The sequence below is a fragment of the Lepidochelys kempii genome, chromosome 16 (genome assembly GCF_965140265.1).
Source record: "Lepidochelys kempii isolate rLepKem1 chromosome 16, rLepKem1.hap2, whole genome shotgun sequence".
Taxonomy (NCBI): domain Eukaryota; kingdom Metazoa; phylum Chordata; order Testudines; family Cheloniidae; genus Lepidochelys; species Lepidochelys kempii.
Window position 1 is genome coordinate 11,784,581 of NC_133271.1, and position 25,561 is coordinate 11,810,141.

Genomic DNA, 25,561 nt, shown 5'->3' on the forward strand with positions numbered 1-25,561 from the left:
GCACAGTTTGGTACCACTCAACAACAGCGTTGTGTGTGTGTATGTGTGTGTGTTTGTGTGTGTGTGTATGTTGTTTGGGGATGACTGATGGGGCAGAGCCTTCAGTGAGAGCAATGAATCAGAACCTTGATCAAACTAGTTATTTCTTATGAGTCAAATATTCTGGTAAAGGAAATGTCATCCTGCTGGAAATGAGCGCAGTCAGTGAAGACAAGTTTCACGGTGCTCAGTGTCAGCAGTCATCTTCTGAAGGCTTTCACTGCAGACTCCAAAGGTGCGGTCCCATTGTTAAAGCTTTGCTTTGGCTAATAAGCCCATGGCAGTTTAGATGATGCAGCCCTGGGGTTTGCAGCTGAGAATACAAGGTGACCCTCATCTTCTTGTTTAAGGGAAAGTGTCCCCTTTGGACCATGCTGACGATCAGCTTCCTGTACCTCCACTAAGCCTGTGAGGTTTAACCCCAGCTCTGAACTCCCCCAGACTTTGAGGTATTTGAAATCCAGAGTCTCTACAGTTGTAACAGATGGGGAAACACTATGTAGGCACTCTATGGGGTTAAAACCACTATATACAACATGCCTAGGGGAAAACTCTCACGCACATGAGCTGTTTTGCAAGTTGGTGCCTGCAATGCAGTATAATGAAAGTGAGAGGCAGGGTGGGGGCGAATATGCTGCTCTGACTTCCGTGGGTTGCACCAGTATATTCATTTGGATCAGGGCAAATGAGGATGATTTATTTCTGCAGCAGCCACACTGTACAATAGCCAACAAGAAAGAGGTCGCCATCCCAAGGTTCAACAGTTTTAAGGCACAAGGGGTACGGTGTTGGACATGCTCATGCAAAAGACAGTAGGAGAGAAGGAAGTGAATGGTGTGAACTCATTGGATACAGAAGACAACACCGAATAGGTGAGCTTTTAGAGGTCTCTTGAAGGACAAGGGGGATGGATTCATAGATTCATAGATATTAAGGTCAGAAGGGACCATTATGATCATCCAGTCTGGATCTTGTTGAACATTAATCTGGATCTTAGCTAAGAACATGAGGTGTCACAAAAGGAACTGCAATAGCCCAGAGTGAGTGAAGGAGACAAAGGGAGTAGTTACACTAGTAGATTGGCAGCACATATGGAATGGGAGGGAGCATAGGAGGAGACAAAGGCAGACTCCCAGAGAACTTTGGAGGTGAAGAGGAGAACCCAAGAAGAGAGGAAGGGAGAGTGGAGTTGGAAGAAGGACCGGGGGAGACAGATCTCCACAGAGGGGCATTGCTTCCACACTAACGGAGAACCCCGTGGAATGAGATGCACGCTAGATAAAAAGGTAATGGGGAAGCTATGGAATCGGCACCCTCTTCCTGGGTAGGAGGGGCTAGCTCCCTGCAGCAGCTCCCCTGATGTCTGTGAACTGCCAGCACGCATTGCATGCTCTGAGCCAGCTGTTCCAGCTGAAGTTTTCTCCAATGGGAAGCTCTTTTCGTGTGACTGACATGTCTAACCCTGCAAATCCCGATTCAGCTGTCGCTTTATATGCCACCAGCATTGATGGCACGTTTAGTTGGTGTACGTTTCTTAACTCTGTGCTGTGGTTTGGTTGTCTCTTGTTCTCCTTTTTCATTGTCCTTCCAGTTTGCCACCAAAGGGTAGGAATTGAGGGCGAGGCCCGGAGGGAGAGTCTTTTGACTTGGGGAGAAGAGTTTATTTCACCCTCAATCAAGGCAAATAGGATGGAGAGTGGTTTATTTTTGTTTGTTCGGTTGGTTTTTTGAGAACAAGAATGTTCCTTATTTGGGCTGGCATCAGGGTGATGTGATCTGGTGGAGAAGGGCTTGGGGGTGTGTGTGTGTGTAAATAGCTGCTGTCAAAATGGAGATATTTCATGGTATTTCCTGCCACAGCAGATCACTCATTTTCTTGAGATTGCACGAATACTCACCCTCCTAAGCGCTCAGTCTGCACAATGCCACTGCTGAATGGGTCAAATTCACACACACCTCTCCTGTTGTGCCAAAATATCAGAGCTTTACTTCTTTAACTGTGAGTTTCCTGTCCTTTGTGGGCTCCTGCTGCAATCATAACGATCTTTTAATGTAGTTTCTGTTGCATCAGTTTCCTGTTTGACTGCACTTTAGCTGATGACTATCATGGATTTATGTGACTGGGTTAAACCTCAGTGACACCAAGGGATGCAAACAGAGCAATCCCGTATCTGATTGTGGCACAGCATTGATAGGCTTTGTGCGGCAGCCCTGCAGCTGCAACACAGGCTCTTGGGAACACAAGACAGGAGAAAAGGGCAGAGAAGTGAAGAGTAATTGTGGAGCATCATCCGTGTTCTAATAAAGATGCAGATGAGCCTCATGCACGCAGGGCAGTTACTGATGCAGGACAAGCCTCAGAACATTCAGATACTCATTTTGGATAAGCACCCACAGTCTAGCTGCTGATTTGAACTATACAAACCTCCTGCATCAGCAACATTTAACTCAAAAGCTCACAAGCACCATGTCACAGTCCAGGGCACCTGTCCCTGTATCCAGCAAGAATGCCTACTTTTAGGGTTCTGGCTCCCAGCCACCAGCTCTCTCGGGCGGACACCCCATCTTGCTTCCTTCTGATTGGGCAGAACTGTTTCCCACCTACACTGTGAGCTCCCCAGCAAGTTAGACTGCCTAAGCAGGCCTGCTTTGCTTTCTCCTCCGAGCCTATAAACAGCATAATTGCCCATAATTATAAAGTACCACACAGCTTTTCTAAGCAAGCGCATTTAGTCTTAAGGTGAAAGCATTACAAAAAAAAACATATTAAAACACTAAAGAAACCTACATGCATGCTAATAATCTTACCAGAGACTACCCCCACCGCCCTGCCCAACCCCAGCAAGGGCTCTGCGGGTGGGGCAATCCTTCAAACCCACCAAGGGGGTTTGCTGTGGTTACAAGTTCCTAACAACATTAACAACATTAACATACTCCCCCCCCCCCGGTATTTCCTAGGAAACCTGATCAACTAAAAATTCATTCGTGTCTGGTACATTGTTTAAATGAGTCCTTTGAAGCTCATAATACGTCCCAGGGTTTACATTGGTCATGTGTCTCTCTTAGCGACATCTACCTCTCACAATAATACATAAACATTTGCATTTTTAATCCAATGTACAGTAGAACCTCAGAGTTACGAACACCTTGGGAATGGAGGTTGTTCGTAGTTCTGAAATGTTCATAACTGAACAAAATGCTATGGCTGTTCTTTCAAAAGTTTACAACTGAACATTAACTTAATACAGCTTTGAAACTTTACTCTGCAGAAGAAAATGCTGCTTTCTCTTTATTTTTTAGTAGTTTACACTTAACAGAGCACTGTACTGAATTTTCTCTTTTGTGTGTGTGTGTGTGTGTGTGTCTCTGCTGCTGTCCAGTTGCGTACGTCCGGTTCCAAATGAGGTGTGTGGTTGACTGGTCAGTTTGTCACTCTGGTGTTCGTAACTCTGAGGTGCTACTGTGCTCCTAAAATCCTTACATTTAATCCAATCAGGTTTGTCTAGGATAATGTCATATCTGACACACACTGTCTCTCTCACAGGGCTGTGTGACTTCTGTTTCTGGAACTGAGAACTGAAATGCACAGGCGAGGGTGCAAATGAGAAAAAAAGTTACCCTGGCATTTCTGACCCAGCACAAAGGTTCCCTGAGGGTGCTGGGTGGAAGTCCTAGTCTGTTTGTCACTCTCTCTTCGCATCTGTAATGTTCCCATCACTGTGTCATCATTTCTTATCTGAATTGGTTTTCTCTTTCTCACACAGTCGTCCATTATGATGCACCTGCTCAGTGTCCAGTATTTATAGTTCAATGACTTGGCTGCTTTAAAACATCAGTAAAGTGTATTCTCACTGGCCCTGATCCTACTCCCATGGAAGAAAATGGCCAAGCTCCCCACTGGCTTCAACAGGCTCAGGATAGGCCCATTTGTGGATTAATTGCCTACAAAATGTGCATGATCATGTTTAATTAAAGGACAGTCTTCCCCATGGGCAAAGAGGGCTGTTGCCTCATAGACGGGAGGTGTGGATGCCTGGCACCCATGCCTGCAGCAGCATACATAAACATGGGGATGACATGGGTATGCTTTATCCATGAGGACTCTGGAGCTGACCCAAGAGTACTCCATTAATCATTTGGGCATAGTCCATCAGGAGCAGAGTCCACAGTGCTCCTAAGAGCTTGTATGCTGCTGTGCTACAAGGTCTTTTTGTGCAAGATGGTGTCATTTCTCTTCCCCCTTGCAGGCAAGATTGTGACTCCCTTGCTCAAATCAAGTCATATATTACATCGCAAGCAAATCAATGGGACTTTTCTTCAGTGTGAATAAGAGTATCACAGTCCAGTCCACAGCAAGGAGAACAGTCTTTAACTGGGTGTTTCTATGCTGTAAAAGAGGAAAGGGGAAGAATTATGAATATAGAGTGTTGGATTTATGACTGCAGGAGATAGCGGTCCGCATGAAGCCCGTTTCTTCACCATGGCCTGTGAAAGCCAAGCAGATGGAGCTGAGAAACAAAGTCCCATCTCCTACTGTGGGACCCATGCAGGTGAAAGCTCCCTTCACTGGGTGAAAGGTAAGCAAACAGCTCCAACTATTGATTGCAACGACATTCTGAATCAGGTGGCATTAAATTAAGAGAAATTGCATTTTTTTTTCTTCAGGGCTGCTCATTTTCAACAGAAGGAATATAACCATTATAATAATTAAGCAAAAATAAAGAACACATACCATGGCCAAAAATTACAAAAACGTGGCTAGTAATTTTGGGTAGCCCAAGTTTGGGGAGCCCAGCGTGGTACACTTTAATGAGGCCTACTTCTCAGGAGTGCCCTGCTGAAAATTAGATCCCTTTAAGGCATCACAGTTGGGGCACCCAAAGCCATAAATCGCTTGTGAAGATTTTAGCCTGGATTTGTAAAGCGACTGACAAAGTCTTGCTCTGTTTTTGTTGCTTAACACAACGACACTCCTTTAGAAACGGACTGAAGTCCTGTGCCCAGCTGATACAATCAGAGCACTTCGCTCCTGTAGCACGTTTCATGGATAGATCGCCAAGTGGTTGCCCTGTGCAGATCCAGCTGCAGGATCAGGGCCCAAGGTTTCAAAGTGATTTTGAAAGACATCAGTGGGAGCTGCAGGTGCTCAGCTCATCTGGAAATGAAGCCATGTAAACATTTTGAAAAAGGGTCTGTTCATTCTGAGCGTCTCCGTTTCTGGTTTGCCCAGTTTGAGACACCTAGTAGCTAATGCCTGATCGGCAGAGGTGCTGAGCACTCACAGCTCCCACGGGCGTCAACTGAAGTTGCAGGATGCTCAGCACCTTTGAAAATCACTGGGGGCTAAAGCTGGGCACCCAGAATTATTAGACTTTGTCCTGAGTAACTTGCCTAAGGTCACGGAGTGGGTGAGCGGCAGGGCGGAGAATAGAACCCAGGCTTGCCGACTCCTGCTCCTGGCTTTCTGATGATGTAGTTCATCTCAGCAAACATATAGAACATTGTTTCATTCACATACCCTTGAAATATGCCTATTCCACGGATTTTAATCTGAATGGGCCACACCTTTGTGTGAGAAGGAATTTAGCTTCCTTGTTGTTAGCCAACACAGGGAAACCTCGGGTGGGGCAGAGCTGGTGCAGAGGGTGGGGCAAGGTGTGCCATGGGTAGGAGTGAGTGGGGTAGAGTCTACGGTGTTCTGCCTTGTCCTCTGCCAAGACAGCAGTGCCTTAAACCCAGTTTCTCAAAGGTATTTAGGCACCTAGATACCATTGAAATCAATGGGAGTTAGGCTCCTAAGTACTTTCAAGGAGCTGGGCCTTAAAGTCATTTGTCACGGATCTTCACAGCTGTTTTGAGTGGGTTGAACCCATTGTCTCATCACCCACTGGACTGGCATATGATCCCTTCCCAGGTCAGGTCACATCCTCTTTGGGCACGTGTAGGATTTGGTCTCCTTACCTTTCAACCCTTGATCCCTCCAATACAGCCTGAAGGCTGCGCAGCTCTTCATGTTGTGATTTTCTTCGAAATGATAGAGGAAGAATTCAGAGTCCGTCACATGCTGAGAGCTTCTCAGCACAATCTGCCACTTCCTCAATTTGCAAGCCCACTTCAGCGCTCAAGAGGAAAACACACCACAGACCAGTCCCTTTTGATCACACTCAGCCTTCTCCTCCGATTCCTTTTGCAGAGTTCCACAATGGCCAAGTGCTTATGGTTCTCACTGCTAGCAATACCTGCTCTTCCACCTTCTTTGATCTGGAGCTTTGTGCAGAGAAACTGAAGACCTTTGGAATTCAGGTTAGCTCCTCACTGGGAACCTGGCTACTTGATGGCTTACTGGGGTGATGGGTATTCTGATGCCTGTGTCACTTGCCCTTGTTACAAGAAATCAGGGTCTACTTCATATCTGTCACGCAGAAGTATAGATGGCCTATAGAAAGAGGGCTATCACTTACACCTGGGCACTCCTAGTGACTTCAGTTGTCTTTTGTGTGTGTCACAAGTCGATATCTAAATTATTCGGCCATCTAAGTGCTGCATCACTGAGGGTAGCAAGGTGTTGCAGCTCACACTCCAGTCTTCTAATTGTGCACTCCTCTACATTTGACTGTCTGCATCACTGGCCTGCAGTCATGTTGGCTTAGCCCAGGAGTGGGCAAACTATGGCCCGGAGGCTGCATCTGGCCCTTCAGACATTTTAATCCAGCCTTTGAACTCCTGCCAGGGAATGGGGTCAGGAGCTTGCTCTATGCGGCTCCCCTCTGCATGCTGCCCCCACCCCAAGCACCGCCCCCGCAGCTCCTACTGGCCAGGAAACGGGACCAATGGGAGCTACAGGGGCAGCGCCAGTGAACGGGGCAGCGTGCAGAGCCTCCTGGCCATGCCTCCGTGTAGGAGCCAGACGAGGGACATGCCGCTACTTCTGGAAGCTGCTTGAGGTAAGCGCCGCCTGGAGCCTGCACCCCTGACCTCCTCCCACACCCCAGCCCTGATCCCTCTCCTGCCATCTGAACCCCTTGGTCCCACCCTCCTGCACCCCAATGCCCACATCCCTGGCCAGATTCCTCACACACTCCCGCACCCAACCCCCAATTTCGTGAGCATTCATGGCCCACCATACAATTTTCCTATCCAGATGTGGCCTTTGGGCCAAAAAGTTTGCCCACCCCTGGCTTAGCCCAATCGTCACAACTTATTACCTTCAGAGAGGTTGGGTGTGTATAAATTTCAGCTGCGTCTGAGAAAGCGATATTACAAAGTACAATGATAGTGCTTTGAGATCCTCTGGTGATAAGTGCTCTGTATAACTCAGGGCTTGTCTACATGCGGAGTTGAGTCAGTTGAATGGCTGTGATTTTAAACGAGTGCATATAAACAAGCCCTGCAGCTCATAACAATCAATTTGCAGACACCTAGAAGATAATAAGGTGTTAAGTAACAGTCAGCACAGATTTGTAAGAACACCTTTCTTTGACAGGGTAACAAGTTTTGTGGATAGTGGGGAAGCGGTAGATGTGGTATATCTTGACTTTAGTAAGGCTTTTGATACTGTCTTGCATGATCTTCTCATAAACAAATTAGGGAAATGCAACCTAGATGGAGCTACTACAAGGTGGGTGCAAAACTGGTTGGAAAACTGTTCCCAGAGAGTAGTTATCCGTGGTTCACAGTCAAACTGGAAGGGCATAATGAGTGGGGTCCCACAGAGATCAGTTCTGGGTCTGGTTCTGTTCAATATCTTCATCAATGATTTAGACAATGGCATAGAGAGTACACTTATAAAGTTTGTGGATGATACCAAGCTGGGAGGGGTTGCAAGTGCTTTGGAGGGTAGGATTAAAATTCAAAATGATCTGGACAAACTGGAGAAATGGTCTGAAGTAAGTAGGATGAAATTCAATAAGGACAAATGCAAAGTACTTCACTTAGGAGGAACAATCAGTTACACACATACAAAATGGGAAGGAGTATTGTGGAAAGGGATCTGGAGGTCATAGTGGATCACAAGCTAAATATGAGTTAACAATGTAACGCTGTTGCGAAAAAAAAAAGCAAACATCATTCTGGGATGTATTAATAGGAGTGTTGTAAGCAGACACGAGAAGTAATTCTTCTGCTCTACTCCACTCTGATTAGGCCTCAGCTGCAGTATTGTGTCCAGTTCTGGGCGCCACATTTCAGGAAGGATGTGGACACATTGGAGAAATTCCAGAGAAGAGCAACAAAAATGAATAAAGGTCGAGAAAACATGAACTATGAGGGAAGATTGAAAAAATTGGGTTGGTTTAGTCTGGAAAAGAGAAGACAGAGAGGGGACATGATAACAGTTTTCAAGTTCATAAAAGGTTGTTACAAGGAGGAGGGAGAAAAATTGTTCTCCTTAAGCTCTGATGCTAGGACAAGCAGCAACGGGCTTAAATTGCAGCAAGGGAGGTTTAGGTTGGACATTAGGAAAAACTTTCTAAGTGTCAGAGTGGTTAAGCACTGGAATAAATTGCCTAGGGAAGTTGTGGAATCTCCATCATTGGAGATTTTAAAGAGCAGGTTAGAGAAACACCTGTCAGGGATGGCCTAGATAATACTTAGTCCTGCCATGAGTGCAGGGGACTGGACTAGATGACCTCTCGAGGTCCCTTCCAGTCCTACGATTCTTTGGTTCTCTAGTCTGTTTCACTAAAAGACCTGATCTTAGCACTAAAAGATCCAATCTTGCTCGCACTGAAGTCAATGGTCAAACTCCCAGTGGCTCAAATGGGAGCAAGGATGGGCCTGTTGTTAGTGGAGAGAGACTTGAGTAACATGCTTGCCCATGGTCAGTGAGCAGTTAGACAAACCATTCATTGTGCTAAAGACAGAAAGGGATGGAGCAGAGCTGGAGGTATCTGTGATGGACACAGCATTGCAAACTGTCACCTTTAAATATGATCTTGGTCTGACATGAATTCCCATGATGGGTTCTTTTGCAGTTTCATATCAATACAGTGATTCTGCCTCACAAAGAGTTTCACTGCTTTCAGGGCAAACTAGGCTGACTGCATGAGCAGGGCAATGAATTATACACTATTACTTAACACTCAGTCCTTGTTCACACACACTCTCTCTTTAGTTAAATGGGTGCAGACCCTTGTGTGGACTCTCTTATTTCAGTTTAAAAGGGGCTTATTTCAGTTTGGCTGAAACCTGTTCCTTATGGACTTCAGCTAAACCAAAAGGTTTGATTAAACCAATATAAGTATGTTCAGACAGCCTTTTGCACGGATTTAACTAAGTTGGTTTAAAATCCCATCAGTTAAATTTCTGCAACTGGTGCAACTCTGCAGGTAGATGTATCCTTAGTTATACAGAAAGCAGCTTTCAACTGTGGATCTCAAAGCACTTTACAAAGGTTGGTGGTATTATTTACAAATGGGGAAACTGAGGCACAAATAGGTTTTGAGGGCAGATTTTTATCTCTGTTATACCAGTATAAATGAGATCAGAATTTGGGCCAATGTCCCTTGTTTGGAAGCAGAGTCTGGGACATAGGCCAATCCTATCGAATCTCCAATCTCATAATCTAATAATGTGAAATGCCAGCCTAGCTCTTGGCTATTGCCATTCAGCTCGCCTTCTGATTGTTCTTAGAGATCTGCATGAAAAAGTGAGTGGGATTTGTTTGTTTTTGGTTTCTGAACAGATGACAATGGATCAGTGGAGGAACTTAATTCAAAACGCCATTCTGGAACCTGAAGTAAGAAGATACATGTTCTACAACTCCAGAGCTTTTGGGATAGCCATTGCTGTGGTAAGCATCACGGCCCCTCATTCAGGTTAATTGGTATTAGGGTGACCAGATGTCCTGATTTTATAGGGACAGTCCTAATATTTGGGGCTTTTTCTTATATAGGTTCATAATATCTCCACCCCCGTCCCGATTTTTCACACTTGCTTTCTGGTCACCCTAATTGGTACGTGCCATTACTGATATACAATGAAAATTGCCTTGGGGATTTTCATAGGAGCCTAAGGGAGTTAGGTGCCATTTCAATGGGAGTTTGGAGAAGGGAATGAATTTTCAAAGGCACAAATGGGAGTTAAGTGTCCACCCCTCATTGACTTTCAGTGGGAGTTGAGCACCTAACTCCCTGAGGCCCCTTTGAAAATTCCATCTTGCAGAGATTGCTGTATAATGAGGCAGGTATGCACACGGCCCACTTTTCAGGAGTCCCACCAAAGGCAGCCAGTTAGCAAAGCTTTCGCTGTGGTGGCTTTAATGGGGATGGAACTCATTTACCAGAAGCATCTGCCTCATCCCATCCTTCTCAGCTCTCAAACATCATCCGAAAACACTCTGGACCTCATCTCATTTACCCTAAGGTCTTCACACTTCTCTGGCAGGCCCAAGGAGTCTTAAAATGGGACTAAATTATATTTTCACCATCTTTCAGGCCCCTTCTCATGAACAGGGTGGAGTGGCCCTTGTGTAAATAAAAATCAAGTGCTCCTTTCTCAGAGGTATTTTTTTAATGTCAGCCATTGTATTTTCGCTAATGCTGCAGTGTTTAGATTTTTAATATTTTTCTGTTTGGTATTATTGATCTATCTACCCCATATAACATTGTACCACACTGTATCATACCTACCTTTCAGTCCATCTCTAATCTATACGTTCCATCAGGCAACATCCTGTCTTAAGATACTACTCCAAGGTATCCCCAAATGAATACGACTCTGCTCTGCCTTCATTAGTCCCTCGAGTGGTCCCTTGAGGCAGGTGCCACTGTACATTGTTTTTGCATTATTGTATTTTAATTTTCTTGGCAGTACCCTTCGTGCTTTGGTGTGGGAACTTTATAAACACAGTGACTATAAGAAGTATTATTTTCAATACACCTTGGGGAATCCGTTTCTTACTAGAAATGGAGGAACTTGGTTGAAATCCTAAGTATGAAACACCACCAAGAATTCATCTACTGTCTTTGATGATCAGGAGCTCATTTAATCCCGACTCTCATTCTAGACCTCTCTCCCCCATGTTTCTTATTAGAAGGACCTTTTGTCCATTAACCCTCTGAAAATCCCTGGTAATTTATCTAATTTATGAGAAGGGAACTTTCTTGTTCTCTTGACCTTTCTTCTGCTTTCGCTATTTTTGTGAGTATTGTTTTCTGAGTCTCTCTGGGTCTTTTCAGATTTTCTACATCTCAATCTGGGCAAATATTTACTCCACCATGCAGCTGTATTCCTTTGGGTGCCACTGGGAAGTCAGCATTCTGGTGACGTTGGCTGCCATAGCACTCACTATAGTTGTTATATTGATTATTGACCAACATCAAAGGAAGGTAAGGAGAAATTTCTCACTTGTTCCATTATGTAACAACGTATTTCTTTCCAAGCAAACAGTTAGGGAACAAGGTAATTGTCTAAAAGTATTTGAAGAGCATAATTGCCAAGAAGGGACGAAATATTTTAGAATGGGCACAGTATAATAGAATAACCAATGGGGTGCCAAGATAAAGTTAGGCTGCATATTAGAAAAAATAAAAGCCCTAGGGCTTGATCCATAGCCCACTGAAGTCAATGAGAACCTTACAGAGACTAGGATGGACTTTGGATCAAGTGCTGAATGATGAGAGCTATAGATTTAATCTTCCAAAGAAAGAAGTGGAAGCTCCATTGTTTGAAATATTGAAACCTAGACTGGAAGATATACAGGACTGTCTGAGATAATCCTGAACTGACTGGTGCGGGAAGGAACAGGAACAATGATTTTACAAGTCATTTCCCTCTCCATCTTCTGGGATTATATCACATTTTGTGGTGGGAGCGCTGGTTGAATAGACCTGGTATGTAAACTTGCTTCAATGGCAGCAGAGTTAGGCCAGAGCTGAGTGCCTCTGAAAAGACTACCTGAAATGGATAGTTTCTCTCATTGCTTTGTTTTCAGGGACTTAGGACCATCAGAGTCACCGACTCTTTACAATTCCTGGTTGCAGGCTGGCCTGGAAAGTCACCGTGGGACATGCTAACATCTTTGTTATTTAACAGATACATGTGAATACTGATGTGAGGCTGGCAGCCGCCAATGAAGTCTTCATGAAGCACAACTTACTTCTGGGGGTTGCAGATGCCATGGACAGGCACCAGAATGTTCTACAGGTATCCTTTCTGGGTGAGACAATTTCCCCTCATTGCTGGTGCTTGCAGATAAGGAGGTATTTATCATCAGTCTCCTCATCAAAAAGGTTCTCCAGAGGTTTTTTTTTCATATCTAGGGACTGATCCACTGAAGATAATGACTCCAACTGAGTTCAGTGGGCTTCTTTATTATTTGTTGAGTGCCAGCAGGGCACTCAGGGTTATACAAATATAAAGGAACATGTGGTCCCTGCCCCTAGAGCTTACATTCTGTGTTGCAAAGACAAACTCATTAAGGCACCAAATACACCATTTTCACAGGTACCTCCTGACTCTGCATGCCCTACTTTAGACACTTTAAAGGGGCCTGATTTTAAGAGGATGAGTGCTCAGTGCTTTCAGAAAATTGGGCCTCTTTAAGACATCTCAAATTGCCCCCCACCCGCAACATAGAGGGACACCAAATTAGTAGGTACTTCTAAAAATTTAGGCCCAGAGGACCAAATGAAAATGAGTCTCAGACCCTACTTTTTAAAGAGAACTTTTGTGGATTATTGCACAAGAGCTTAGAAGACATGCAGTTGAAGAAGGGGGTTGAAGAAGGGGACAAGAAAACAGAGACTGTCCTCCGAGCATAAGAGGCAGCATGGGAGAAGGCACAATGATTAGAAATGGAGAGGAAACCAAGAGCTGATAGGGGAGTAGGAAGAAATTAGGAGAGATGCAAGCAGGAGGGGAGTTATGCGAAGTCTTGAAGGTGAGGGTGACACACTTGAGAATTTGAACTAGATGTCTGGACAAACCTGGCTACACCGCTAACTAATCAGGGTGGCTAATGGAATAGGCTCTGGGCTCCATGCATGTGTGCTGGGCTTGTCGGAGAGCAGAACTAGGCCCAAGGATGTATATTTTTATCCGTTTTACTCCAGTGTTTGACTATATCTTTTCTCAGCTTTCATATTGCTTTGGAATTCCCTTGATCATGCAAAGCAAGACTATAGATGTGTAAACCCCCCCCCCCACACCCCCATTGCCCAAAATTGGAGCACCTCATTCTTCCCTCCTCAGGGACTTCGTGGCCACCCCCCCAAGGATCAGTGGGTCCTGGTTTCCGAGTGACTGATGCCTCCATCTAGTGGCTGGGAGCACAAAGCCAGCAACTTCTAGGTTATTAGGTCACAAGTACAGCAAATCAAGGACTACACAAAAATAAACCACAGTTTATTCCCTGGACCAGACAGAGGTCATTTAAAAGAAGGGGAAGGGAACAGGTAAAGGTCTCAGAGAAAAAGGCCCCAGCCACTCCCAGAACAACCACTAAAACTCCCAAACAAGAAATACCCCCATCAGACTCTCCCCACAGACCTGACCAGGGAAGTGGGGCTGAAGCTCAGGTTGTAGGCCTGGTATCCCTGTCTATGCATCCAACCACTCTCATGTCCAGCTGTCCCCATTAGCTGGGCAGTAATGAGGCCTGGCTGACCCCTGGCTCCCAGTGCAGGGGGGCCTACGGGCACTACTGGTTTTTCAGCCCCCCTGGATGTAGCTTCTTGGGCTTAAACTCACCATTGTGGAGGGGAGGCTCTGTTTTGGCCATCTGACCGGGTCAGTCAAAATGGCTGCCTCTCCTGCAGCTGTGGAGAGCAACAACCAGTCTCCTTCCCCTCTGGCTCTCCCTCCCTGGTCACTTGACCCCTCAGAGTGAGCTTCACAGTGCAGGCTCTTTGGGGCCAGAAGTTGGTCACCCCAGTGTGCCAGTCCAGTTCCTAGGTGTGTCCCTCCGGCACAAGCAGATAGGCAATCCCAGTCTTTGCCTGTGGGAGCTGTGCCTTGTCTCCAAAGTCCCCAAACTTGGCAGGCAGTGGGTACAGATAGATACATTGCTAGTTCAAAAGATGGAGCATTAAGGAATTGTATTGGTGTCTGTCCTGTAAAATGCTCCTTCCTTAACGTTCTCCACCATCGTCAGCTTTGCTTTGTCCATTTCAATTTGGAGCAGTGTCTTCACTCCTTAGCAGGCTATATTACAGAACTGAAGAGAAACCACCAGGTAAGTGATGCTTGGAGCAATCTGAGCTGACTGTGCTACATACAACCTCTAGAATTCGGAATAAATGAGGGGTATAGTGCATGGGACAAGTTCCCAAGTATACTCTGGTTGCCTTACCCCGCTCTAGTAACACAAAACAGCCAGAAACATGGCTTCACCAGCCAGCTGAGCTGGGTTTGTGGCTGCTTTGCATCATTGGAACAGCCCAAAGACGCCAGTATGGTGGTGAATTGAGCTCTGTGTGTTGATCTGAAAGTGAATCTAATACAAATAAAAAGGATCACCTGTTTGAATTTCCTTGTGATCAGGCCCCTGTTGTAAATTTCTTCATCTAGGGCCAGATTTTTAGAAATGCATGTCGCAAATCAATGGTATGCATCCATGTCCAGTTCACGTGCAATTTGGTGCACACATTTCTATAAATCTGTCCCTTGATAATGAAACATAACAATTTCATGAAAGAAAATGCAGAAGAATCAGGGCCAGATTTTGATACCTGTACTCACATTGAGTAGTACCTAACTTCCTGAGCCGTGTGACTGAAATCAATGGGACAGCTCAAGGAGTAAGAGACGAGGCTGTTTGACTGAAGTTATATAATCTAATCCCTTCAAAAACTGCTCTAGCTCTTCTCCACTAGGACGTGCACGAATGTGTAAATTCCACCCTGTAGTGTCATGACTGGTAATGAGCCCAGGTTCCAGTGTGTGGTTCAAATCCCCACTCCTATAATTCTCTGAAATCTGAAGAAGGCCCTTTGCAGAAGTGATGGATACAGCAATGGGTGGAATGCAACAAGCAAACTGAACAACCTAACAGGCATGGCACATTTCAGACAAAAGCATGATTATTTATTATTTGTGTAGGGCTGGACCGTGAATGTCTTGATAGTGTGCAGTTACTCACACAAGTAACACAGCTGAAATGGCTGGGTTTATTTGTGTGAGATACTGCTGACCCATGTGAGTATGGGGGTCACAACCTGATCTGTAGTCCTGGCAATATGCTGGGTGCTGTTCAAAATAGAGACCTAGTCCCTCCTGCAGGGAGGTTAAATTCTAGCTAGACACACAGCACGTGTTAGACAAAGTACGCACCACCTGATGAAATGCAGCTCCGTGCTCAAAGCAGTGTGGGTGGCTCTAACATATTTTTAGGCTTGGCAGAATTCAATGTTTATTTTTTAAATAATGTTGACATATACTATGGATCTTTATTTTTAAGCACTTTTTCAATCTCTATCGATTTAAATTTTCACATTTGCAGAAAATTGTGGGGGCAGAGTGTCAGACAATAGAGTAGGCTGGAGGCAGACAATAATTATTTAAGGGCAGGAGGCATGGAGATACAAAAAGGTAAAGCTTGATGACTGTTAGAACATTAATTGTCAACATCGTATGTCAAAGCAGAGAAAGTAAATATCCTTAAATCAGACAGTCATTCTCCAGTGGCATTTTCTGTACTTTGCCTGTTAATAAATTTCTATTAACATTGATGGAAATATTTTTTCATTGGTTTGGGTGTGTGCGCGTGCGTGCAGTGAAATCGACATTCGCCAATAAAAATCGAATCCTTCCAAGCGTACATCTTTTTCATGCCCTTCTTTTCTGGGTGGATAATTGTGGGTAACTGTGCAGCACCAGATCCTATAAATTACCCTTGCCAGGTACTCAGAGAGGAAAGGCAGAAAGACAATGCTGCCCACCTTTGGAGACCCCAAGAGCTCTCCTTGTGTTTTTCAGTCAGCCCTGAGGCACAATCTGGACCAGTTCTGTGTCACTATGGAGACAGTGATCCAGTCGGGTCAGGGGAGAGGAAAGGAGAGTTCGTCTGAAGAGTCACCTCTTCTACCCAATGACAAGAAAGGGACTCTGGCATGCAGTGAACTGCTCCAGCTCATTCCAGAGGGAACTCCAGAGGTAACGTGGAGCTAAGCAGCAAACATTTTCTCTCTGGCTTAGCAAGAAAGCTTCAGTGGGATGGGTTTGATTGACTGTACATTTTTATACGCAGAGCTATTAAGTGAATTTAGTGCTGGTGACAGCCCTGGAACGGAAGCCCTCTAGCTATCTCTAGAACAATATGAGCTGTGGCAAAGCAAGCTTGCCCCCGGCTCCATCCCTGCCAACTTGGCTCAGCCCTGACTCCCTGTCAGGATGAGGTTGTTCAGTCTCCATGGCCCACTTAGTCCTTTGCCTCTCAGCTGGATCTGTCCGCTAATAACAAGTGTGGGGTCTGTTCTGTGAGGCTGACACCAGCATGCTGAATCATTTCACATTGGGCCCAACATGGCTCTTGGATGGTAATAACATTCTATCTCTGCTGACCTGAGCTGTATTTGAAGCAGTGACTTAGCCAGCACTGTATTCCATTACTGTTCCTTTGAGCCATCTAGTAACCTCACTTATATTGCCATTAAGGACAGAGGGCCTGATCCACATTTGCAGTAAGGCAGTGTAAAGGTGTGTACACTTTAAAGTGACTGTAACTTAGACCCCTTTACATAGCCAGAATGGTGTAAATGTAATCAAGAATCAGACCCAGATAAACTTAAGCTTCTGAGTGCAGCCAGGATCCCCTTACTTTACGGGGACTTTCCTCAGTATTTCCAGCCCCTTGTGTTCATCCCATTTTTCATACAAGAAATATAGCTACAAAATGTCTTTGGTGGCTTTTGCACTATCTGCTGTTGTAGGAGCATCTGTTTTGGGGCTGGATCAGGAATAATAAGGAGAAATGCATTAAGAGTTATCATTTAGTATCCAATACATCATCGACTGGGGGGCAAGATGTCTCCTTGGCAGGAGATATTGGCACCAATATCTAAAAGGTCTTTTTCGTCTTTGATTCCTATCATTGCCCCAAGACTTTATCGCCATGGATAAATCACCCTAGAACTCTGTCACCATGGGCACTGTGAAGGTATTGATGTGTGGAGTATAGGTATATGGATCCTCTGATGTTGATCTCATTCTTGTTCCAGGTGATGGCTCAGCAGCTGTTGGTGATCTTCAGTGGCTATTACATCAGACTCTTGATCAGTGGTCAACTCCCTCAGGTCATCATGTTAAGGCATGCAGAACACATGAATATCCCCTGCCTTTGCCAGTTCATAGAGACGAATGTGCTTGACACAGGACACTGTTGGTTCAAGGCCAGGTGACGTGAGGGGCCTGGAATGAGTTGTTGCAATTAATACTGTTCAAATACAGAGGTCCATGGAAGAAGCCAGGGCATAGGGAAGTCCCGGAGAGAGATGCAACTGCATCAGGGATTTGTTTTGACCAATGAGAGGTCAGTAATGAGGTGGACATGACTTTAGTTAAATATTCAAAATCCCATTCAGAGACAATAAAAGAGACAGACACCTAACTGCCTAACTGCCTTCTTGCAGAGGAGCAAAATCTCATGTGAAGAAGTGAATTGGGCTGCTTACAAATGTGCCTTCCTTACTTCTCGTCAGGTCTGTTGGCCGTCCAATACAAATAGTTTCATTTAAGTGTGTTTGTAATGAGCTATCAACTCATGCTGGCAATAGTGCAAGTAAGGATCATGCCTGGATGATACACAGCATATAAAGTTCATATTGTTGAATGTTTAATGCAAGGAACATGGCAAGATCATGGCTAGTTAAGTTTCCTCTTTTATGCTCCACTCATGTTCCTTTCATCATGCATGTGTGATCCTCGCATTTTTCCCAGCATGGGCAAATAACCTGGCTATTGTCTTTATTTTCTTGCACAGACATGCTCTATTTTATTTGGCCCTGGAGATCAGAGCATGACATCTCTCATGCTTGCTCCACCCCAGCAGAAACTCACAAACTCTTAGCATCCCATTTGTTCAGGACTTTTGTTGGTATTTGTTGTTTGCTAGGCATGGACACTGCACTCAGCACTGTACAAAACACAGAAGATGTCACGACCTCTGACCTGGAGAATTGTTAACCTAGGAGCATGATCAGAAACATCCCCCACTCCCTTTTACTCTATCAGGAGTTAGGGGTGATGAACAACTTCCAGAAGGTGCTCAGCATCTCACATTATTAGGCCTTTAAAAAACAGACAACATGAAGCACACTAAAAAATCTAAAGCATAGTTCTTTATTGAGCATCTTTTCTTCAGTTTTGGGACAGTATTTTGGGGCTTTTTTTTGCTATCATTTTAAATGACATGGAAAAGGAATTAGTTTTAAGCAGGAGACCAAAGTGTCTGCTTGTTACCGGGTTAATTTAATAAACAGCAAGTGAACAAAGTGCTTAAATTATACAAGTAATTGCATCCTGGAGTAATAACCGTGACTGGGCAATCAACATACAGGTCAGACGTGGCTCATGCTTTCCATCTGAATAACATTGGACAACTGCAGACTCTGTCAGCTGGTTTCAGCAGGTAAACTTAAGGCTATAGTTCCATGGAGGAATTGATCCAGTACACATGGCAATAGGGATTTACATGACCTCACGACCATGACAGGCTGTATCTGTAAGATTGTAGTAGCTGCCTTAGGCACCCAGACGACCTAGTGACGATCAGGGTATATGGAGCTAGACAGTCAGTTGTAATGACGTGCTCCTGCCCTGTTATTTCTAATTGTAAAGTCCCCTGAATATCTTATTTCTGTTGATGAAACACATTCATTTGTAATTTGCCTCTCCATGGAGGCACTTAAAGATATAATTTAAACCAAGATTCACGCACTCTTTCCTATTACATAGGAACATGGGAATTGCTAGACCACATCAGACTAGTGTGATCCAGCTCAGTATCTTGTCTCTGACAGGGGCCCCTGCCAGACGTTTTTGATGACAGAGCAAGAAAATCCATTGGGAACAATAAAAAGTAACCTGCTCCCAGGAGAAATTCTGTCCTTACCCTCCTCGTTGGTCTATGCCCTGAAATGTGCGGTTTATGTCCCCTATAACTATTTGTTAAGTGTGGATGTTTGCGTTATCCATGTAAGTGTCCAATCCTTTTTTTGAAGCCTTTTTTCTGTAGAGAAATCCTGGTTCCTCTGAAGTTTTTAATAATGACTTCAGTGAGCATTTCACCCCCGGCCTCAATAGTTTCTTGTGGCAGGAAGTTCCACATTGTTCTGAGCAGGCCTTTGTCATGAAACTCTTCCAACAGACCAGCTTATGGTAACAAAATAGAAAATGTTACCTCTGGTTGTCTTGATAGGGCACTTGACTGGGAGTCAGGATATTTCGGTGCTAATACTGGGCGAGCAGCTGACCTCAGGCAAGCCACTTCCTCTCTTCGTATCTGTCTCAGGGTGGCTGGGCCTTTTAAAGGAAGCAGGTTCAGGCCAGAACTGGTGCTCCCAGTTTGGCTGATTAAGAGCATGGGGTGGCACCAGAGGGAGAGTCAGAGAGGTAGGAGGTCCTTGAAGATAGCTGGAAGAGGTTCCTGAGGCAGCAGGTGGTGAGGTTTATGGCTGACCTCCCCAAGCTGGAGAAGGCTGAAGGCAGTAGAGCAGCATAGGGACTTTCCTGCTGACTTTGAAGCCAGAGAGTTGAAGATGGAGGGCTGAAGCCAAGGGGGCAGTGGAAGGGCTTCCTTGCCGCTCTGTCTGAGATGAGTGGTTAACACAACTGGGGAGAGATGGCTGTTCCCCTGGTGAGGACGACGACCCAGCAGAGAGGTTAGTGGTGGGGGTGGGTGGGCTGCCCTCCAGCTGGAAGGCCGTCCTCGCAGAAGGACAGGAGAGGACAGGAGACGAGCCCAGGTGTGGTGGATGATGCCGGAGTGTGACACATGCTATGCTGGCGAGCTAGATGTGGTGGGATTTTTAAAGACTATTTCCAGACAGGGTGGGCCCTGGCTGTTTCCAGGCGCATGAACGCTACATGAACCCTTCACACGAGGGAGTGATAAGCGGACTGTGTTCAGGGACGTTTGTTAAGGATTATTTGCACTATGTTTTTGTAATAAAGTGCGCCCCCCCCCTTCCCCCCAGAGGGGGATTATTGAGGCAAGAGAGCCTGTCATGGAGCCTTTCTGAGAGGGGAGTAGCCTGGTGCTGGAGCTCCCAGGTGCCAGGGGGCATCCAAGGATGAGGGGGAATCATTCACAGTACTGCTGAATCACTTCATTCCCTCTGTCTGTCTTCTCTGTTATGGCTGCAAGCCGTTCTTTTACCACGTGTTTGCAAACACAGTAAAACACCAAGGGGCATAATCTGGGCTGGGGCCTCCATGGCAACCGTAACACTACTAATAAATAATTCACTGTGTATGCCAAAGGAATAAATGCTTACAAATGGAGCAACACCAAAAGGCCATCAATGTACAGTACACTTGCTTTCATTACTTTTTATTTCTGGTTGAATTGCATGTTTGTAGCACAGGAAGGATTCAGACTTGTTCATCTCCACACAAAGGAGTTTGTGAATCTGTCGTCATTGTTCACTGTGACAATACAGGGAGAACTTCCCAGAAGAAAGGAAATCAGATCACCAAGGGCCAGATCCATCCACCCATGTAAGGGTGGTGTCTTCCCTTCATGGGCCAAATTCTGCTCTCTCTTACTCCAGTGTAGACCCAGAGTAACTTCACTGAAATCAATTGAGTTTCTCTGCTTTATGACCGTTTTAGAGATGATTTTTAGCCCTGAAGGCCAGATTCCGTTCTCTGTTACACCAGCGTAAATTCAGGGCAACGCTGGTCCAGATCCTCGGCTGGTGCAACTCAGCATAGCTCCAATTAATGGAGCGACACTAATTTTTATCAGCTGAAGATCTGACTCTATTAACTTCAGTGAAGTTACTCTGAAGTTACACCAGTATACATGAGACCAGAATGTGGCCTGATATACGTATTGAATACGACTTTGGTTTGAGAAGGGTAACATATTCTCCCTGGCCCCAGTATAGAGCATGGAGTAAGTTTTCGAGGCAGCAGTTATAGCAGATGCTGAGCATCGGACTTAATTTGTCTTTCATCCTGGGAAATCCTTGTGGCAAGGGGTTAGTAAGGACAATTCATATTGTTATACAAATGCAAGATGGATTTACTGGTGAACACGCATTTCCGATCGCTGGGGAGCAGGCCAAGACCCTTGCAGAATCAGAGAGAAAGAAGGCCTCAGGCTTCCAAGGAGGGCCCTGAGGCCATCTACCCTCAGGATCCGCAGGGCTGTTCAGGGCCGAGCATCTTGTTCCTAGCGACGGCGCCCGTCACTCGGGGGCCTTCTGATATCACCGTGTTTACATCTGAAAATGCAAGCGCAAGAGAGGAAAGAGGAGGAATCCGCAATGTTAGCCATGGGAATGAAAAGGCTTATCCGTCATATGAACAAAGCTTCGACATCAGCTAGCGAGGAGGCTACGTTCCAAGCCTTACAGCGGGAGATTGTAACACAGAACAAGGGAAAGCTGAGGCTAGGTCTACACTGAAAATGCTACAGCTGCACACCGGCATCTGTAGCGCTTCAGTGTAGACACGACAGTGCCGGGAGGGGTTCTCTCAGTGCTGTGGTTAATCTACCTCCTCAAGAGGTGGTAGCCAGGTCCACGGAAGAATTCTTCTATCGAACTAGCGCTGTCTACACAGGGACTTAGGTCGGCCGAACTCTGAAGGGGAGCGGATCTTTCACACTGCTGAGCGACGTAGCTGTGTGGATCTAATTTTCTGGGGAAGACTAGCCCTGAGAACAGGAGCCCAGATTTATATTAGAAAATGTTTTCAGTCTTAAATAGCCCAGCCAGCAAAGCTTCCAAGCGTCGCCAAAAACGGGCTCTTGTTGGTATAGTTTATTTCACTCACTGAACCACTATTGAACTCCATTGAGTCCAACAGAACTATGCTGATTTACACCAGCTAAAGAGGAGTCTGTTAGCTTAAAGGGGAAGTTTAAATACCACTGCCAGGGCAACTTATCTGACACCAGTTAAACTGCGAGTCCAATTCTGGGCCTCTGTGTGGCCCCACCCCACCTGGCTTTCAGTGAGCCTGTTGAAAAAACTCTTTGTTTTTCAGTCACAAACAGCGATGTTGACATAGCTAGGCTGGCATAGGCTTCATGGCCACACCTCCTGCTGCTGCATATGGCAATACAGGTTGATACTGCCAAGATCTGAACTCACTTACACTTAGGGTGACCATATGTCCTGATTTTATAGGGACAGTCCCGATTTTTGGGTCTTTTTCTTATATAGGCTCCTATTACCCCCTACCCCCTGTCCCGATTTTTCACATTTGCTGTCTGGTCACCCTGCTTACACTAAAGCAAATCAGGACAAACTGCACTGAGTTACATTGGTGTAAACCTGGTGTAAGTGAGAGGAGAATCAGGCTCATTACCTTGACCATGTAAACCCATCACTCACTGCTTCTCTTAGAGCTTGAGCAAATGATTTGGAGCCCTTCTTTGGACCTCACTTCTTGTGCCTCAGTCTCATCAATCTACTATCCAATTGCTGCCACATTTTAAAATCTAATCTAAGACTCCTGAGCAAGGGTTCGGACAGCAATTCAGTTAGCCTTATCTTATCGGAAAGTGGTGCACGCTTGGTATATTCTACAGCAATTTAACAGGAATAAAAGTGCAAGTCTGTCAAGTGACAGCCATATTTTGTGTCTCCAAGAGCTGATCAGAAAGGAGGGAATGTCCCAGCTGATTCATTGGCTAGTAGCAAGGTATTGAATTTCAGGCAGCTGGGAGAGCCGCAGGCCTCCTGGGTATTGCATGAGCCATCTGCAAAGTCATGTTGACTTCTGTGTTTTAAATAACTTCCTCTAACTGATGCAGCCAGCGGATGGGGGTAGGGCTGAATTTGGTAATGAAAATAAGAGATGTGTTTGCCTGGTGTGTGATAAGGCATTTTGGCATCAAACAGGAAGCCTGCTGGGGAGACCTAGATCTGAGAACTTGAGGGTGTTAAGTGCTTAAACAGCTTATACCTAATCTGCCCTATGACTCTATGTGGGTCAGTTCAATGTGAAGTTCAAGTAAATTTATGCTGGGATTTTTTTTAATGGTGTCTCCTATTGGGCAAATAGACAAGCTTTGAAAAGACTTCAGCTAATCAAAAACAAAGCCGTGTCTGTAAGGAAATGTCGGGGTGGGATATTGCCTGGCCATAATAATTTGCAGCCTACCCAAACTTACATGCCTGGCTATGGCACTGCCATGCAGCAGAAGTAGGAATAGACCCTAAGTCTCCTGAGTCCCGACCGGCTGCATCCCATCTCCTTTCTAATCTAGTATGCTTGTTGCCCCCCACGACAGCAATCTTCACGACAGCTCCAGCAAGACCTTTACTTACTTTGGTTCTGGCTGTGGTCCGCTGGGTGGGCCGGGGTGGCAGGGGGCTCCTCACCTCTGTGGCCACATAGGCTCCCAATCTTTGCTGCTACATACCTGCAGCCTGCAGAGAGAAAGGAGACCATTGTTTTTTATTCCTCAAGCTAAGGGCAAATATTTATTGGTCCCTGTGGGGCATTGGGGAAAAGAAGCTGCACAAGGCACCAAGGTGGTAGGGGTGTTCACAGGAGCAAATCATCCCGTCTCTGATCCTACCTGAGCTAGGGACCCAATAAGTCACCTTTTCAGCCATGGTGGGAGTCAGGGGGGATGTAACAAATGGTCAGCAAAATGTCCAGATTGCAATAGAATCAATAGAATCAAGTTACACCATTCAAGGTAAAAGCTTGGGGCAAAGACTTTCCTTCTGTTCTGTGTTTGTACAGCACCTAGCACCATGGAGTCCTGCTCCAGGACTAGGGCACCTAGGTGCTATGCTAATACAAGTCCATTTCCTGTCAGGGTTGGAGAAAAAGCGCTGAGAGAGCGAGATTCGCACTGATACCACAAGAGATCTTGGCCAAAAAGCACAGAAGTGAAGGTAGTTGGTCGCTACCGGACAAAATGGGCCTAGCTGCACACTTACGAGCTCCAGTTTCATCCTGTGTAATTCTGTTAATTTCAGCAGAATTATTCCTGATTCACCCTGGTGCAAGTCCACAGTCAGACCCAAAGACACTCAGTGGAGTTGCTCCTGTTTTACACCCGTGTAAATGAGATCAGAATCAGGCCTAATGATTTTTTTTTTAATTAATGAGCAAAGTTTTACTTTATTCCTTAGATAGTAACCCCCCCCACTCTTCCCCTCCCCTGCCAGACCTAGCTAGACAAAGTATATGACGTTATTGCGGGAAGGGAAAGTTGTGGAGAGCACCAGCTGATAGGACTTTACCTCCCCTTGCAGGGTGACCCAGCAGGTATCACAGAAGCCTCCCTTTTGTCCACGGCTGGGATATACCCCACTGTGGAACAGTCCCTCCCCGCAACAGTGAAGACAACACCCATGGAAGGAAAGACTCTTTGCGAAGGCCTGGCAGCTCAGACTGCATTAAAAAGAATTCACTCATCATCCCACGAACGGCAGGCACCAGTGATAGTCGGGGGCACACACGTATTTACAAACCAAACCTCCCCCTCTGCTCTGCTTTGTCCAACCCAAAGAGGTTTCCTTACCATTGATAATTACTCAGACCATCTCTGCGGGGCTTCAGCCTGGCTGTGCTTTCTTGCTGCTCGGGCTCGGCCTCTGCTTGTCTCTCACACTCAGCTGGGCTGTGGTTTTATTTTTTAACACACTATTTCCTCCCTCCCCGGACGTTGCCCCAGTAACATGAGTCATGTGGCTCGAAGGCCAGAGGATGTTGTGTAAATCTTTGCTATTGTGCCCTCCAGGTAGGGCTGTGAGGAACAGAGTTTGGATCCTCCCCTGGCCTGGGTTTTGATCTAACCTACGTCGGTGTATTGCCCAGGTTATACACGGGTTGGTTAGGCACGCAGAACCTTTGTATCTAAATGGAAGCAGCCGTCCCTGCTGTAGCTCCACTGACTTACGTGAAGTTACAACATTGATGCATTTGGCCCAAGCTGTGGGACTTGCTCCAGATGCCTGAGAGAGATCCAGAAGTTAGCTGTTGTTCAAGCATGGTTCTGCCTCCTTAAAAACACTGTGGGGGTGAATCCCAGTCTCTGAGCTAAGCCAGAGGATGTGGCCCTGATGCAGTGCTTATCTGTATAGATTAGGCGTGAAGGGAGAGGAAGCTGGATCCTTCTGTATTGTCCATCCAATGTCCACCTGTCCCCATGTCTTCCTTCCAGAGCAAAGATCTCTGTGGTGCACATGGACCACATGTATTACACCCCCCCTCTACCCCCACGCACAATCCTATCCCCTCCTTACACCATTTCCACAATTTGAGAGTCCGGTCGAAAAGGGAACCTGGCAGCGTCCAGTCAGATCTACTGACCGGATGCTAAAAGTCCAGTTACCGAGGGTAGGGGGAAAGTGGCAGCCTATCACCCGGCCCTGAAGCGGTGGCTGCCATG

General features: G+C 45.7%; 1 protein-coding gene and 1 long non-coding RNA gene across 3 annotated transcripts; one reads left to right on the plus strand and one right to left on the minus strand.

Annotated features, from left to right (window-relative positions):
* The first annotated feature begins 299 nt into the window (after positions 1-299).
* Positions 300-17,666, plus strand: TMEM268 (transmembrane protein 268). Of its 2 annotated transcripts, none has more exons than XM_073314234.1 (9): positions 300-1,325; positions 4,287-4,616; positions 6,233-6,342; positions 9,722-9,829; positions 11,217-11,366; positions 12,073-12,183; positions 14,132-14,212; positions 15,955-16,131; positions 17,196-17,666. In XM_073314234.1, the coding sequence occupies exons 2-9, from the start codon at positions 4,475-4,477 to the stop codon at positions 17,373-17,375; spliced, it is 1,059 nt and encodes a 352-aa protein (XP_073170335.1). In that variant the 5' UTR covers positions 300-1,325; positions 4,287-4,474; the 3' UTR covers positions 17,376-17,666. The 2 variants fall into 2 exon arrangements, with proteins under 2 accessions (XP_073170335.1, XP_073170336.1); XM_073314235.1 differs by having other exon boundaries at positions 300-911.
* A 2,835-nt stretch (positions 17,667-20,501) lies between these two features.
* LOC140899201 (uncharacterized) lies at positions 20,502-24,815 on the minus strand. The gene is made up of 3 exons (XR_012155241.1): positions 24,692-24,815; positions 23,481-23,582; positions 20,502-21,425 (listed from the first exon to the last, which is right to left on the minus strand). It is a non-coding gene; the product is annotated as an uncharacterized lncRNA (long non-coding RNA).
* Between the last annotated feature and the right edge of the window lie 746 nt (positions 24,816-25,561).

Excerpts from the sequence above, each read along its gene's own strand:
- TMEM268 (XM_073314234.1), top strand. The coding sequence starts at position 4,475 with ATGACTGCAGGAGATAGCGGTCCGCATGAAGCCCGTTTCTTCACCATG. Across the intron at positions 9,830-11,216 it reads TTGGGATAGCCATTGCTGTG|ATTTTCTACATCTCAATCTG; the intron begins GTAAGCATCACG and ends GGGTCTTTTCAG. Across the intron at positions 11,367-12,072 it reads TTGACCAACATCAAAGGAAG|ATACATGTGAATACTGATGT; the intron begins GTAAGGAGAAAT and ends GTTATTTAACAG.